Source organism: Hyperoodon ampullatus, assembly GCF_949752795.1.
Source record: "Hyperoodon ampullatus genome assembly, chromosome: 5".
Taxonomy (NCBI): Eukaryota; Metazoa; Chordata; class Mammalia; order Artiodactyla; family Ziphiidae; genus Hyperoodon; species Hyperoodon ampullatus.
The window spans coordinates 19,786,775-19,803,995 of record NC_136918.1 but is presented as its reverse complement, the minus strand read 5'-3'; the positions used below and the strand labels follow the sequence as shown (position 1 = coordinate 19,803,995).

The 17,221-nt window shown below is 43.8% G+C and overlaps 1 protein-coding gene across 1 annotated transcript in view; it reads right to left on the bottom strand.

Annotated features, from left to right (window-relative positions):
* ARHGEF26 (Rho guanine nucleotide exchange factor 26) overlaps nt 1-16,756 on the bottom strand; it is a gene marked incomplete at both ends in the record, with an annotated part of 142,146 nt that extends 125,390 nt beyond the window's left edge. The window contains 3 exons of the mRNA XM_079704918.1: nt 10,573-10,718; nt 14,270-14,309; nt 15,677-16,756. Of these exons, the coding sequence (XP_079561044.1) occupies nt 10,573-10,718; nt 14,270-14,309; nt 15,677-16,756 (1,266 nt within the window). The remainder of the gene's footprint in view (nt 1-10,572; nt 10,719-14,269; nt 14,310-15,676) is intronic.
* Between the last annotated feature and the right edge of the window lie 465 nt (nt 16,757-17,221).

Genomic DNA, 17,221 nt, shown 5'->3' with positions numbered 1-17,221 from the left:
GGACGAAGTGTGAGAGAGTAGCATTGACATATATACACTACCAAACGTAAAATAGCTAGCTAGTGGGAAGCAGCCACATAGCACAGGGAGATCAGCTTGGTGCTTTGTGACCACCTAGAGGGGTGGGATGGGGAGGGTGAGAGGGAGGGGATATGGGGATATATGTATATGTATAACTGATTCACTTTGTAATAAAGCAGAAACTAACACACCACCAAAAGCAATTATACTCCAATAAGGATGTTTAAAAAAAAAAGAAAGAAAGAAATTGACCTGGGTAGCTATACATGGAAGCTGAAAGGATAACATGAGGGGCTGGACCACGCTAGGTAACCTCAAGTGTAAGTTACAAGAACTCAGAAACTGTGAGTATGCAGGAGCTCTGAGGAGAGAAGACAGACCTGGCAAAAAGGGCAAATGAGCCAATTCATGAGAAGAAATAGCCAACAGGCCACTTCTAAGACTGAGTCACATTCCTGGCCAAGTACCAGACAGAAATGTGGTTCCTGCTCTTCCAGAGCCCTGGGTACACATCCGTTATTTAGCGAAACTTTAGAGGCTCTGTTCCAGGTAACCTCAAGACCCTAAAGAAAACAGTAGGAGAGTAACCCTATTTGTCACTTCAGAGTCTCAGCTGCCTCAATATATAGTAGAGAAATAGTACCCGCTCTCATGGTATTGTCACAAGCTCGACATAAGCTGAGTGAAATGACCTAGTATAATCCCTGGTGCACAGTCTCCTCTGCAAACACTGTGTTAATAATTTAACTGCATGTAAATAAATTAATATCATGATGATCCAATGACAGGTCCCATAGCTACAGTTATCTGCACTGCCTGCTCACACTGAGAACTTAACCCCAGCTGAATATGAGTTGAGCAGACAACAGCCATACTCCTTTGCACATAACCGCCAGAAGCAGGGCTTCCTGCTGCCCCAAATAAGAACTACTCCATTTTTATGTTATTGCAGTTGGATGGGTAGCAGAGTTTATCTCCTAGGCTAACGGGGAAAATAATCTGCAATTTCCTTTCACTGGCAAAAATGCTTCCTTCTGCAGAAGCTGTCCATTGATTATAGTCCTTATCCCCCCAGATAACAGACATACAGACAATAAATGCCATAATAATTGTAAGACATAAGAGTACGGATTAATCATGTAGAACATCAACAGGCTATAAGTACTCTGGATAAATCAACCAAGTTTGAGAGAAAAGTTTTTAAGCACGAGTTCCACATTTAAAGATCCAACAGTAATTTTGATGGTGACAATTTCTCTAATCAATCATCATGGAGACAAATCACTCTGTGGATATGGCTCTGATGAATAGCCCCATCACTGGACCAAGAGAAGAGACACCACAAGGGGACATCTTAAGGTCAAGAGGGCAGATACAAAAATCTGATGGATGATTTTCACAAGTGCAAGCTCAGTATTATAGAGCCTTTCCCCACAGTTATTCAGAACTCCTCAAAGTAACCGAGCCTTCTTTCCTTTTACCTAATTACACTATATTCCTACAGACTCCTATTGTTCTTGAATGCATCTGTCTACCTCCCCAAAAGAAATACCAAGTGGAGGATGAGGGAGGCTGTAATTTAACTTGATTTCGTAGTATGCAAATACCTACCATAGGTAGTTCTAAAGTATGAAGATACCAAGTTTCCTAATGTATCAAAGATATTTATTAAATCCAGGATGTAGCCAAACTGTCAAGAATTTTTCCTTTAAAATAAAAATTAAAAACAGCCTCCAAATAGCCCCAAATAGGAAACTTCCTGGCTGTTTTCCCCGCTGAGATTTTTTGCTGTTATTTTCACTTATGGGATTAGGTTTTTGCCTTTACTCATTCATTTATACATTCACTCATAAATTCACCACATATTTACTGCAAGCTTACTGTAAGTCGGGCAATGATGTGCTAGGAATAGGATAGGAAACATAACAGACAAAAATCTCTGCTTTCATGCAGATTTTATTCCAGTGGGAGTAGATGGACAATTAACAAGAAAAGTAAATCACGTAGTATGTTAGAGGGGTAAGTGTCAGGAAGACACTGGAAGAAGAGCTATTTATTGTAAGCTGAGGAGAGAGCAAGTGCAAAGGCCCTGAGGCAGAGTGCACCTTGTATTGGAGGAACACCAGTGTAACTGAGCAACAAGCATGGGATGAGTCCAGAGAGCAACCAGGGGCCAGAATACACAGCCTCCCTGGCCCCTGTAAGGCTTGGCCTTTATTTTGAGTGGAGGTAAGAAATAACTTGAGGGTTCAGAACAAAGGGACAATATCTCAGTACATTTTAACAGGATCACAATTCAACAATATAACTATATAGCTGCTATACGGAGAAGAGACCAAAATGGACCCACGTAGATGCAGGGAGGTGAGCTGGGAAGCAATGGGGACAATCCACCTCCACAGTGACAGGGTGGCAGCAGAGAAGCAGCTCTATTCTGAAGTTACAGGCAACAGACTTTGCATCAAGTCGGAAGTAGGTTATGGGAGAAAGAGAAGAGTGAGCAAAGGCTCTAAGGGTTCTGACCTTCACAAGTAGAAAATGGAGTCATTATTTGCTGAGAAAAAGAAGAGATTATGAGAGAAGCTGATTTGGGTGGGAGAGAAGGGAGTGATCAGAAGTCAACTTTTGGAAAGGTTAACTTTGAGATGCTGGTTAGATACCAGAAACAAAGCTGGATATCCTTGTCTGACGCTCAAGGAAAGGTCCAGTCTAGAGACAGAAACTTGAAAGTCATCAGAGTAGATGATGTATTTAAAGCCACAAGACTGGATGAGATCACCAAGGGAGTGCAGATAAAAGAGGAGCCCCAAGGATGGAGCCTCTGGACCCCCCAACAGGTAGAGGCTGGAAGAAAAGAGATCAACAAGCTACAGGTGCACTGACTTTTTCTCAAATCCTCTGACCCTCCATCACCCCGAAGGGTCCGCATAGCGTACGTGATATTTTCTCTGCTTGGGACTCCTCCAGCCTGCACCCGCCCCTCTAACAACAACTCTGACCTGACACTTATCTGGTAGCTGGTCAGATGGCAGCTCTTGTCATCTCCTTTGCCACCTTCCCTTGACTGACAGCATCTTGCCCAGACAGGTGCCCTTCCCACAGGATCTCAGAGCAGCACAAGCACGTCCTTCACAGCATTAACACAGCGATTCTGCATGTACCTGTGGGATAATTTGGTGTCTGTCTTGCCATTCAGGGTGTCAGTAAGGACATGAAAGCAAAGTGGAGTCTGTTTGTGCTCTATCTCCACTGCCTAGAACAGGGCCCTCCATAAAGACTAGGTGAATGAAGGAATCATTCATCAATCTCTCTCATCAATTTTCTGCTCAATGAAATAAGACCCTCTTTGTCTGGGTCCCAGGTCTAGGTTTCCAGTTGAAACACCTCCTTTTGTACTTACACCAACCAATATGAAACATCCCTGTGCTCATGTCCTCCCACTTTCTTGGAGCACTTGTCTCTTCTGCTCCGTACCTGCCCTCAGGGCCTAAGGCACACACACACACATTTTCACAGCCCACTGTTCTCTCCGGAGAATCAACAACATAAATATTGGCACATCTACCACTCAACTGCCCTTTGCTTACTAAGCTCCAACCAGAGTAGTTTTTTTCTCAGTCTCTATATATTTTTCAGAAGGGGTTATAGTCCCACCATCGCTATAATTCAGAAAAAGAAAAACTTCTAAAGGTGACATGAACAACATGGAAATGTACTCAATACACAGGAAGCTACAGTGAGGTATCCCCAGTATTTGGAGATAAAGTCAAAAGACAAAAATACTCCCAAACTGAAACTGAAAAAAACAAAAAGTATAAACTAGTTTTACACATCTACTTGTGTGTGCATTTTTCTAAAGAGAAGGTCCATGGCTCACAACTGTTATCAGATTCCCAAAGCAGGTATAGCTCCCCAGAAAAGAAAGATGGCGAAATGCATACCCATCCTATAGCCTAACCCAGAGACTAGAAAGAACACTAAAGATCATCGTGTAGAGACGTGAAATGATTTATAAGACACACTATTCAGGAAAAAAACAAGTTGTAATAGCTGCACAGTATATCATTTATGTAAATGCACGTAATCTTTATTTTTTCCTTACATGTATATATGTGGATTTCAAGAAGAGTGTTACCAAATTGAGAACAGCATTGCCTAGAGAGAAGGCGAAAGAGACTGGGATTGCAGATATGATCAAAAGAGACTTTGGTCTCATCTGAAATGTTTAATTTTGTTTCATGGAACATGTGCTATGTATTGCTTATATAGTCAAAATCAATTTTCAAAAATGTTGAGGGAACACCACAATCGAATTGTACTGAAATGACAAGAGTGTAACAGAGCCTGCTCCCTGCCCCAGGCTAAGCAGATCCCAGCTCCAGCCCTCTTAGCTGGACCAGGATCTCTGCTGGGGCTCCCAGGTCCAGGCACATGGACCTCCAGTTCTGTTTATAAAGATACAAACACTCCAGGAGACCTATTCTCCAACTTAACAGTGTGCACGAGTACACGTCTAAAGCCCTGACTAACTGTTTACATTGTAAGTACCAAAAGTAAGCCAGATGTGAAAAATGGGAATGTTTTTTCTATTTTTTAAACATAAAAGATAGATATGATAAAAGGTATTAATCACCATTTAAGGTAAAAAAATAATTTTATGAGACTGCTATGTTGCAAGAATGTAAATGGAAAATTCTATGACTGAAGAGATTATTTTAAGCAGCAACTCCCTGAACAACTGAAAATTAATTCAGACAAGTGTGAAAATGTAAGGGAAAAGGATGAAACTGTTGATGACCTCTAAATGCATTAAGCATTTCTGCAAACAGAAGGATATTCAGATTTATCACATCTGTTGAGCTCTGATTTTCAGTAGAAAACAGTGTCTTTCACAATAAGCATGGTGTAGATTCTAAAAGAATACGTCCCACCGAATGGAACTGCTAAAGACTCCAAAATGTGTTATATTTTCAACTGAATGAAATTACATTTATAATCAAATGGCCATTTTTCAAATCGCCCTTTCTCATTTGGCAGTTCCAGAAGGTCAACCAGAGCAAACTATGTGTCTTAGGAACTGATTCCAGAACTCAAGAGACCAAAGTCCTAATTCTAGATATGAACCTAGTTAGCTACACTAAGGACAGCTGAAGACGTACTTTAGAGAAAACATAAAAAAACAGTTCCAGAATAGAGTTTAAAATTTTTGAGCAAACTGAAGAAATATTCAAAATGATTTAAGATTACTGATAAAGCCACGTGTCAGCAAGTATAAAGGAAGAGTCCAGTAAGAGGATGACTATAGCAGGTGTATGTCAGGTGACCGCAGTCGGTATTGAATCCAAGTAGGAAGTTTGCCTGTGTGCTTGTTTTTGACTCTGGAGCCTGAGCACCCTTGTCAAAGGTACCTGGGGTGTCAAGGCAGTGGAAATTACACAAACACACCCCATGGCAAACAAATGGGGTCAGGGCATGGCTGGCCAGTGTGGCTTTGGGGCTGTCACGGAACTTAACGAAACAAACACTGGTTTCGCAACTGTCATTTTTTAGTCCAACGCATAGTATGTGATGCGGGGGGGGTCAAGTTATGACAAAAAGCAAAAAGACTTCAAGATTGATTTTTTATTTTCAGTAATACTGTAAATCCTTCTGGGAGCCCATTAAAGGATGAAACAGATTAGAAACCGGAAGCTCACCTTGCGTGGAGGACTCAGCTGCCACCCACTTAGCACTAACTGTAGCAGGTACGCGGTGTTCTATCCCACACTGATAACGCAATCAATATTTTTCTTCAAACCCACAAGCTTTGCCCAGAAATCCAGGAACTGCTGTCTTAGTCCTCACGATGCCATTTTAGGAGATTCGCTGGGCCATTCACCTGTGTATGGCAGGTTCCTTTGTCTCTGGGCACAGATCTCTGGAGGACAAAAATGACTTTTCAAATTGAAACCTCACATTTCTTCCACTTATGACCAACTAAAACCTGTTACTACGATCATTTATTTCTCATATATTAGTGTTCCCCAAGGCCTGAAGAGTAGCATAAAGTTATGTTCCCTGGAATGAAGAAATCCTATATTTCTGATGAAGAATAGATCGATATCCTCTGACAATCAAGTGAAGGAAGAGTAAGCCTGGCACCATCTGATGACAGCATGGAGCTCAGGCTGTGTTTCTGACAATGGAGAACACCCCACTTCTACATGGAGACCCTGTCAGCAAAGCCACACTGCTACACACAGTCACCACTAAGTCGCTATAATCCAACTAGGGAAGCCGAGACTTTCTCTCTGCTAGGAAGGCCCAACTACATGCCTCTCTTACTTAGTTCTAATTCTCCCTCATCCCTAGGTGACCACAATGCAACAGTTAAACCTGTCCCAACACCATACACGGAGAACCACCTTTCGTGGTTGTCCAATGAAACCAAAGGAGATACATCATAAACAAACACATGAAGACAAATTACATACAGGCTGAAGGCTTCAGGACCTTACACAACAACCAGAAATGACTGCAAATTGCAGCTCTTCTAAAGAGTCTCCCGCTTACTGGATGCTTCTTACAGTCAACCGATAAAAAGTTTCATCACCTCAGGAGGCCGTCACGTGTTGGCAACAAAGATAAGAGGTTTTTTGGGCTTCCCTGGTGGCACAGTGGTTGAGAGTCCGCCTGCCAGTGCAAGGGACGCGGGTTCATGCCCCGGTCCGGGAAGATCCCACATGCTGCAGAGCGGCTGGGCCCGTGAGCCATGGTCGCTGAGCCTGCGCGTCCGGAGCCTGTGCTCCGCAACGGGAGAGGCCACAACAGTGAGAGGCCCACGTACAGCAAAAAAAAAAAAAGATAAGAGATTTTTACAAAATAGAACAATCAACAGCAGCTAATGCACAGGTGTGCTCACACGCACCCCTCCCAAGTAGAAAGTCAAGGTAGATGCCAAATTGAGACCTAACCCCTTTGCCAGAACACCCCTTGTCCTATTCCCTTTCTGGGATCAAGGCCTTACTTGAGGAAGAGTTTTGTGTTAAAGACAGGATGGGGACTACCCTACTTATTTGGTATTATTAAAAGTTAAGCATGGAAAAATGATGGAAAGTCGAAGTGTTCCAAAACCTGCCCTAAACACTGTAGTCCCTTTACAAGGAGAGATCAGAGCACAAGGTCAGACAGAGAAACGGAGGTGTCTACCCCTTATGGAAAACATCCTGACATTTTTCATAATTCATGAAGCCTCTTCTCTTTAGGGTCCTAACTGCAACCTGGATATTTACTAATTGCTAGGCTTCTAAAAAAGTAATCGCTGCTTTCTGTTGCTTTCCCTAGAAGCCAGAGCTGCTTGAAACTTTTTAGTGGGTAGAAAACCCACGTGGGAAGGACAGAAGAGAACTTCAGGACAGTGATGACCCCTGAGGAGGAAGGAAAGAGAAAAGGACTGGAGAGGAGGATTGTTAACTGAATCTGTCTCAAAACATAGAAGCCTGAAATAAATATGTTAAAATGTTAACATCTGTTCAAGCTGGCACCTGGATGGCAGATACCTGGAAATCTATTACACAAACTTAAGTTTTAATTTTTCTACATGTTTGAAGTACTTTATAATAAAAAAAATTAATATGTTTTAAAAGTGAAACAGAGACACAAAAGGCACGAAGAAAATGCAGGCTGGTGCCCAAGTGACGCAAAGTGGCAAAGTCCAATCATGCTGCTTTGATTAAGTGTAATTGCCACCAACACAATAAATACACACAAGCCTTCTGGGAACACTCAAATCCAAGATAACACACGCTGCAGTTAGAACCCATTTTATAGCTTTACATTTTTTTTTTTTTTTTAAATTTATTTATTTATTTATTTATTTTGGGCTGTGTTGGGTCTTCGTTTCTGTGCGAGGGCTTTTTCTAGTTGCGGCAAGTGGGGGCCACTCTTCATCACGGTGTGCGGGCCTCTCACTGTCGCGGCCTCTCTTGTTGCGGAGCACATGATCCAGACGCGCAGGCTCAGTAGTTGTGGCTCACGGGCCTAGTTGCTCCGCGGCATGTGGGATCTTCCCAGACCAGGGCTCAAACCCGTGTCCCCTGCATTGGCAGGCAGACTCTCAACCACTGTGCCACCAGGGAAGTCCTATAGCTTTACATTTTATCACCAGATAGTCTTCTGATATCAATCTTGTTAACAAAAGGCGCATCAGCACATTGATCCTTTGCCAAATAAAACACATGCCCATATTTGAAGTTGTACTGAAGGATATGTAGTATTATTTCAGTGTGCATTTGTTCATCTAAATGAAAGCCAAACTCCAGGAGGCATAAATATGGCAGCCTGGTGTTTGGTACTAAAGCTAAGCTGGAGCAGAGTGTAAGTGACACAGAAGTACACATTTTTGTTTAGCATTCAGAGAACAACAGAAGGATTTAGGCCTGTGCTAACAAACGCAGCTGCTGTCCCAGAGAAAGAACTAAAAAAATCCACAATTTTCTTCTTGAGGATCTTCTACCAAATGGTCCATACCAACAATGGAATGACAGCCATTGAGAGCCATCTTGGCCTGTGTGGGCCTAGTCACCAGTTTTTCCAAGTATCTGCATTGGTATATAATACCACCAGATCATCAGATTAGGGAATAAGGCTACCAACATGCCGGCTCTGTGGACAGATGATACCACCTCACCACTGCGAAATTCATAGAAGCATCACGGAAGTTGCAAACTGTTAGCACAGGAGCCAAGTCTGGCCCATAGATATTGTTGGGCTCATACAACATTTTTTAAAACTTGAATTAGGATAATGCTCATAAAAATCTGGCTTTCTGTATTCTCTCTTTTTTTTTTTTTTTTTTTTTTTGCGGTACGTGGGCCTCTCACTGTTGCGGCCTCTCCCGTTGCGGAGCACAGGCTCCAGACGTGCAGGCTCAGCAGCCATGGCTCACGGGCCCAGCCGCTCCGCGGCATGTGGGATTTTCCCAGACCGGGGCACGAACCCATGTCCCCTGCATCGGCAGGCGGACTCTCAACCACTGCGCCACCAGGAAAGCCCCTGTATTCTCTCTTTTAAATATCAGAAAATACTGTAACACGGGGCTGGTTTGAACTAAGTGTCCACTGCTCAATTCATACAAGGCCTATGGACCACAGTCCCTGCCACTCCCCATCACCTACACTCACCACATCACTTATAACACTACCTGCTCTGCCCCTGTCAGCATTTTAATTTATGACATAACAGTAAGGGTGTCACACTTTGGGGGGACTGGAAATACATAACTTCTCCTTAGAACAAAATTAGGGGCTGTGAGAGAGACAGGAAGAAAGGGCTTGGCTTCTAGAATTCTAATTCCAATACAGGGCAGAAGAGGGGAGGAAGAGCCTGAGCCAGAAGTCATCCCCGTTATCAACATGCACCCATTTCCATGGTCAAATTTACGAGCGCCAACATATACAACTTCTTCACTTATGCTGACGGGTTCCCTAAATACATGAGATTCCTGACTCTGAACAATGCTCATTTCGGCTTAAGAGGGAATCACTTCTGCTCCCATATTGCCAAAAGACTCACAGAGGTGCACTGGCCTGTTTTTCATGCAACGCTCCCACCACCCAAGCCAGCCACGGGAATTCCTTCCTACTTGGTAATGCATCAGATGCCCACAAATGCTGTACCCAAAGTCACATCAAGTAAACTAAGCATCACACTGTGACATTGTTAAGCCAGGAGGAAAAGAAATTACGGCTAAAAACAAAAGACGTTTGATGCAGAGAGGAGAAATTACTCATCAACACAAAAGTAAGTGTCAGATACTCTCAAACAAAAGATGCACACGGGGAGATAGAACAGAATGCCATTCGTTAACCATTTTCAAGAAAATATCAATGTGTCCCTATCAAATGAAATTTCCAAGGAAGAAGTGTAATAAGTTCCCTGTTGTGCGTAGGTACATATACATATATACATATATCATACATATACATATGTATATATAGCCATAATTAAGATAAAGCTCAGGATATATTAAGCTACCACTACATACACACTCTATAAAGAAAACAAGAAAAGATACTGAGTAAGGGGACTTCCCTGGTGGCGCAGTGGTTGAGAGTCCACCTGCCGATGCAGGGGACACGGGTTCGTGTCCCGGTCCGGGAAGATCCCACATGCCACGGAGCGGCTGGGCCCGTGAGCCATGGCCGCTGAGCCTGCGCATCCGGAGCATGTGCTCCGCAACAGGAGAGGCCACAGCAGTGAGAGGCCCGCGTACCGCAAAAAAAAAAAAAAAAAAAAAAAAGATACTGAGTAGGAAGAGTTTCCAGAGTCCATAGTACATCAGTCTTTTATTTTATAAAAACCTGATAAATTTTCCTGATCAGAATTGTCAAAGGTCATGTTCTCACTAGTGCCTGCAGAGTTTCAAGAAATATTTCACAATCTAAAAAGAAGAGACTTTCTCCTTAGGGTTACAGGATCACTGGTAGAAAAAATTAAAATCACAACCAGGCATAATGTCCACAACTTGGTCTTCTCACGCACACAGATACAAAAGAGAAGGTACGCACTCACCGCAGAGAGCTGGCTCCACGTAGACCTCAGTGGCTTATGGTGAATCACAATTTTTTCGTCTGATTTCTGTTCTTTGGGCTCCGACTCTTCATCAGAGTCAATGTCAAGGGCCTTTTCTTTGTAGTTCTGATACAGAACAGCGTTTTCTGCAAGAAAACCAAATCCTACATGTCACTAATTGCCCCCCCCATCATGATGCTACTTGTTCTAAACAAACATCTGTACTTATACGTATATGATGTTTGGTCTCCAGTTAAACAAGAGACAAATGGATTTTGTCACTGAAGAGTCATTACCAAAAAGTGATTTTCTCACTCACACAGCTCTACCCCCAATTCATCTGCAGGGGAAGGGGAAGGGCCCATACATGAAATGCCAACTGAAGCAGAGTTTCCACGTCTCTGTCCACTACCCATGAAGGTCATGTTCCGTTTCATCACTGTTGTTTAGGTTAAATTGAATTTACACCCTTTTATTTGTCTATCTATTTAACAAATATTTACTGGACATCCACAGTGTGCCAAGGGCTGACAGTAAATAGAAAATGAAAGACACTTCCCATGCCCTCATGAGCTAAAAATTTAATGAGAAAAATAGTCAAAGTCATTCATTCATGTATTCATTCAACTGATATTTAGAAAATGCCTAGTGGACACTAGCGACCGCTAGGCACTGGGGCTACAGCAACGAACAGCAACAGAAAAAGATAAAAATCTCATTCTTCATGGAGCTGACATCAGAGTGAGGAGAGAATGACAATAAATAAACAAGTAACTTTTATAATGTATCAGATGCTGATAAGTACCATGGAGAAAAATAAAACAGGGAAAGAAGGAGCATGTTACAAGGGGTGATACGTAGATTTTAAACAGGGTGGTTTAGGAAGCCCTCACAGAGGTGACATTTAAACAAAGATCTAAAAGAATTGAGAAAGTAAGCCACCTGTACAGCTGGGGAAAGAACATCTCATCAGGGAGAACGGCAAGTACAAAGGCCCTGGGGCAGGAGTCTGTTTGGTGCATCTATATGTACAAGGATCAGCAAGGAGGCCTGTGTGGCTGGAATAGGGTAAGGGAGGGGAGAAAGTATAGGAGTTGGGGGTTGGGATGAACAGAGGGCAGACTTGCCTCAATGTCATTGAAAGGACTTTGGTTTTTTACTCCAAGTGAGAAGGCAAGTCATTTTAGAGTTGAGGACACAGTGATCTTGCACAAATACATACCTACACACCCAAAGATTTACATACAGGGGCTCTGAGAACAGACTGTCAGCAGGATATGATCTAGTCTGGGGGTCAGAGAGGTGCTAATGAGGAATATCTTAAGATCTGAAAGCTGAGAAACTACAGAGCTATAGAAAAAAAGCACATGTAAAAGCCCTGAGGCAAGAGGACATATATTACCTTAGAAGAACAAAGGAAGGTCATTCACTGGAGTGTGGGTGTCTAGCGGACAAAGGGTGTAAGGTGAGTTTAGGGGGAAGAACCAGACAGTCCAAAGAAGCAGAATTTTGCAGGCAATGTTCAAGAACTGGATTTTACCCTGAGTCCAAAAGGACTGAGTTTCTTTCACACTGTAAGGGTTGTATTTTATCCCGATTGCAATGGGAATCCACTAAAAGGAAAAGACTTTATTAGACTGGAAAAGCAAAATATTGACTACTTAAGGGACTAATTAGGATGCTACTGAAGTGGTCAGTGAAAGACAATGGAGACTTGGGGGGATGGGCTGGATATGGGGGTCAACTGGATATGGTGGTAAGGATGTTTCCTAGCTCTATAAGTCCCACAATGGAAAAGTAGGAAATGGGAACTCCAGAAGAGATTCACCTTTAGAGGAAAGATTATGAGTTTGGTTTGGGATATACTGAGTTTGAAATGCTTTTCCCATCTACTGAAGCCAGCAAACATCTGTCTCGTCTCTCAGCAACTACTGCATGTTCCATACGTACCATTACTAAAGTAATACTGGAATCTATGCAATATTTTACTGTTCTCTGATTGTTCTAAATATGTAAAGCAGATTATGAGGGTATAGACTGAGTTCCCCCCACCTCTGTGGTGTCCTTTAAAGTACTTAGTGTGTGGCACAAAATGTATGCACACATTGTTGATATACATTCATTCATTCTCACAACAACGTGGACAATAGTATTATTAGCTTCATTTTACGCAGGATGAGACTGAGGCTCAGTGAAGTTAAGAGGCTTGTTCACTGTCACTCAACTAATGAGTAGAAGCAGCAGGACAGGAACTCAGGCCCCTGGTTCCAATATCACAGGTTCTCACCACTCTACCACACAGCTTCCTGACTTACATTCTTGTTAGTCATTAACTGTAAGGCTCCTGCATTCCTTATGTACATATATGTGAAAAAGAATTTCTAGGTCATCATATCTGAGAAGAGAGGAGAGGGTGCACAGAAACAGCTCCTTGTAAAAGGAAACAACATAAAACTAGTTAAAGTGAAGGTCTGTCCTCGGACTTCACAAAAGCTCGACATTTTTAACCCTTTGAGGCAAAGGTCCCAAAACCACTATCAAATTCCAGAAGAAGCAAAGCATCTTCTCAAAACCGATATTACGTAGATGCTCTGTTCACTGCACAGTCATAACGGGGTGTAAGAGGAAGCAAACTGGACTAAGAACCAGATCTCTGTCCTAGTCCTGGCTGTGTGAACATGGACAAGGTACTAAACTCTCCGAGCTTCCAGGTTCCTCAATTATAAAATCTGAATTTACCCCAGCCAGCTAAAGTACTGTATCTGGGTTTCTTCCTCATAGAGAACAGTTTTCTAAGATTGGTACAGTAAATACACTTTTATAAACTGGTCTTGTTTAAAAGATCCAAATGAGAACTGATTTTTATAAGAATTATATAGGGAAATGTTTTGTAGTCAGCCAAGGTGATATAATTCTGGGTGGTTTTACCTTAGATTTACTTATAGAGGGGCATACCCTTCTTCACTGTTCTTTAAAGGTTGGGAAATCTTAGCATTTCAAAGCATGACAGAAAGTAACTACCCTCACCTGCACCACACTCCCGCCAGCCCTACATGCACTGCACCTGGGGCTTCTCCCTTTGTGCCCTTCCAGATTCCAGACCACTGACACTGGATCCATCTATTTACACGAAGTCTGCTAATCTGATTAGGGTGTGAACACCTGGTGAAAGCTGCTTTTATTTTTGAGATTCTTCACAAAAATATTATATGGGTTCGAAATTCTTAGGAGTATGTTTCTGTCAGCCAGGAGAATTAGATTTCCCCCAAATTGAAACTGGATTAGGAAACAGGAAGTCAGAAATGATATTAAAATGTAGAAATATGGGGAAAAGAACATTAAGTCAAAGGAAATATGACTTAAGATCTAAATGCCAAACTTAATTTTTAACTAAAGGGCTAGAGCTTGCCCTTACTCTTTCTCCACCTTATGAGGGAGGTGGGGATGGAGCCAGAATAGAGAAGAATTAAAAATCCCAAAACATTGGTCTGACAAAGTCATCTGCTTACAAAGAATGCCATTAATTTTACTCACTGCTGGTGAATTTAGCTTAGTGCAGAGCTTTGTGCTGTACAATTTGTGAAGAAGTTGTACATTTTTCTCATCTTGTGTTTTTTGTAACTTCAGTTGGATTTCAACTTATAATTGATATTCCACATTGAAACAGCAATAAAAGTCTGGAAAATCAAATGCTTACCTTCCCCATCAAATGTTCCTTGTCCTTTCAGCATTTTTTTCTAAGAAACAAGAAAAGCAAAAAGAGGAAAAGCAAAGCAAACTATGTATGAATGAGCCAAACAGAAAATACAGCTATTTTAAGAAAAAGTATTTTTTTTTGTTGTTACATTCATTAGATTTCCAAAGGCATACAGCAGATGATCCCTGGAGTAGTTCACTCGTAACACTACTACAACTCACTAAAAAGGTGAAATAAAATGTACAATATCCCCCATGCTCTGTCAATACAGCTTGAGAATCCTCAAATGACCAGTAGTCCAGTTTATTTCATGACTCATGATTCACCATCACTGTTAAATTGAACTATGCTATACTTGCAGAGTTGGAGGGGAAAAAAAAAACACATAAAATGTTATGGAACCTCTTTAAGGCCATGGGATCTAAAATAAAACAGGCTTGCTTGTGTATTACACATGTGACATTTATATAGACTCTCTGATTAATCAAGAAAAGATGTGGCTGCCAAAATGAATTCCTGCCCGATTGCTGAGATCTGTCTTGTGTCTGGAGAAGACAGCACATGCACACTCCAAAATCTCCTTCCCTAGTTTTCCCTATTTCTTTATGTCATATTTAGTAATATTTTAATGAGCACAGCTCCTAGGCCTTTATCTGGGAGCAACACCACACCATTCACTGGAACCTGAAGTTTTCAGCTACCAACTTGTTAAATGCACTCAAGGATTAAGTGGGCACAAAATGGGAATAAGATACAACCACAGGCAGTGGTGAGAGAAACCAGAAACAGCAAAGATGACAGATTATGTCTTTTGTGATCTGGCAACTGACTTTTAAAATTCACATTTCACCTGAATCGTATTTAGCATGTGATCACCACTGAAAAAAATAATTCAGTAATTAAATCATTAGTGTAAGTAATTAAAATAATCAATAGGCTCAAGGGAAATCAGTTTTCCTGTATCAGCTGTGATGAATCAGCAACGAATGACTGACATTTCTAAACAAGCACCAGGCAGCGCAACCACATAATCAAGAGAGCAGATCCACGCCTGCCCACCATCCCCTTTCAGCTACCTGTATTAAAACTGTTCGGGGCTCACTCGGCCAATACTTAATCTTCTGTGTTTTTTTTTTCCCCATTTGTCCCCCACTTTTTGCCCGAACTTAGAAAATTAAAACATAAGAGTTTCAGTTCCTCCCATGAAGCTGCATTAACCTGGGCTGTGCCTGCCAGCAACAATGGGCAAGAGATAAATGTGCACGGGTTTGATCAACAAACAACAGAGTTAAAAAATAACAATAACCTCTGGTTTCCTCTGTGCCCTTCCTCCCCACCCCCCACCCCCGTCACCTTCACCTGTGGCTTAGTGAACGCCTAACTTGCGACACTCTTGCCCATTCTTACCTTTATCCTTCCCAGGCTGGAAAACTTCTCCTTATCTTCCATCACCGCTTTCAGAATAGGCTGGGACATTCTGTTCTTCTTCTTCGAGGCGGTAGGACTGTCAAAATCAACGCCACTGACCACCGCCCTGCGATAGGACGTGGACCTCAAGCCTCTCCGCAGAGACCCCGGACTGTCCAAGTCGTTCTCCGCCTCGCCCTCGTCCTCTGCGGGGCCCAGGGGCGCTCCAAGGCCCTCCACCATGCTGCGGACCTTAAGCAGTCTCTTGTGGGGCTCCACATTCTGACTGTTGGATTTACTTATCTTAATTTCCGAGGCCAGGCTCTTCGGAATGATCTGCTGTTTCCCCACTTTGAGGGCGGCGGGGCTGTTTGTGCTCAAAACCACTGAAGGATTCTCCAGGAGCTCGTTCTCCTGTGAGGGAAGCCTTTGGAGGGGGAGTTTTTGCTCCAAAGACCTTTTGTGGGGCGCGGGAGAGAGTCTCGAAGGTCCCCGCTCAGGGTCCTTAGCCATCTGGCCGGACAGCGAACGCGCGCCTGGGGAGGCGGTATTAGGGGTAAGCGCATTTGCAGCAGGCAAAAGCAGGGGGCTGGCGGGGAATCTGGCCCTGTCCCCCTCGGGGCTGCAGGGGGCAGACGCAAGAGGAGTCCGCGGGCGGTGCAGCGGCTGCTGCGCGAGAGAAGTCGCAGTGCCATTCGCTGGGGATCTGGGGTAGCCGCCCGACGCCGCTCTGGGTTGCTGGGGTGACTTGGGTCGTCGAAGCCGAGGAGAAACAGCCCTGTACTCCGGGGAGACGGTCCTCCCATTGGTCACCAACCTCCGATGGGCGCACAGAAGCAGGGGGCTCCTCTGGATCGGCCTGCCGTCGGAGGCGGTGGGCACCTGGGCCGGAGTCTGCGCCGCGGGGGGCCTCCCTCGGTCCTCCACTGGGAAATCCGTGATCAGCAACCCGCTGGAGCTCTGGTAGGACTGGGGCCTCGGCTTGCTCCGGCCCAGCAGCTGGGGCTGAGGGCTTGAACGCCTCCGCCACAAAGGGGTTAAGCTGCTGCCGGAAAAATCTACTTCGGTCTTGCCGTCCATAGCAGAGCCTCGGGCGTCAGCCCCGGGGGGGAGGACAGCACCCAGTGAGTCTTGCCTAAAGAGGAAAGAAGTCATGGAACTTTGCCGCCCGACAACCAGGCACGCCTTGCAGACACGCGCGCTCTGAGCCCGGGGATCACCCGGCTGCCGCGCGGGACACAGCTGCGCGTCAATTACCCGCCCTTTCTGGGGCAAAAACTGCGCCCACCGAGCAGTCCAGTACAGATATCTGGGCTATGCCCAGGCGGATTAATCCAATCACCTCCGCGTCTTTCCCGCGCCCAAAGACCACCCGCACGGAAAGAGACAGCCACCAATTCGCCGGGTGCAAACTGATGCACAAGAAACCTGGGACGAGTTCAGCTTTCTCGGGAAACTCGCCGCGGGACGCTCCCCTCCTCCGCCAGCCAGCCGCCCGCCCCCGTCTTTGGTCCCCTAGCGCTCTAGCTGCCCGTCTCCCAGGCG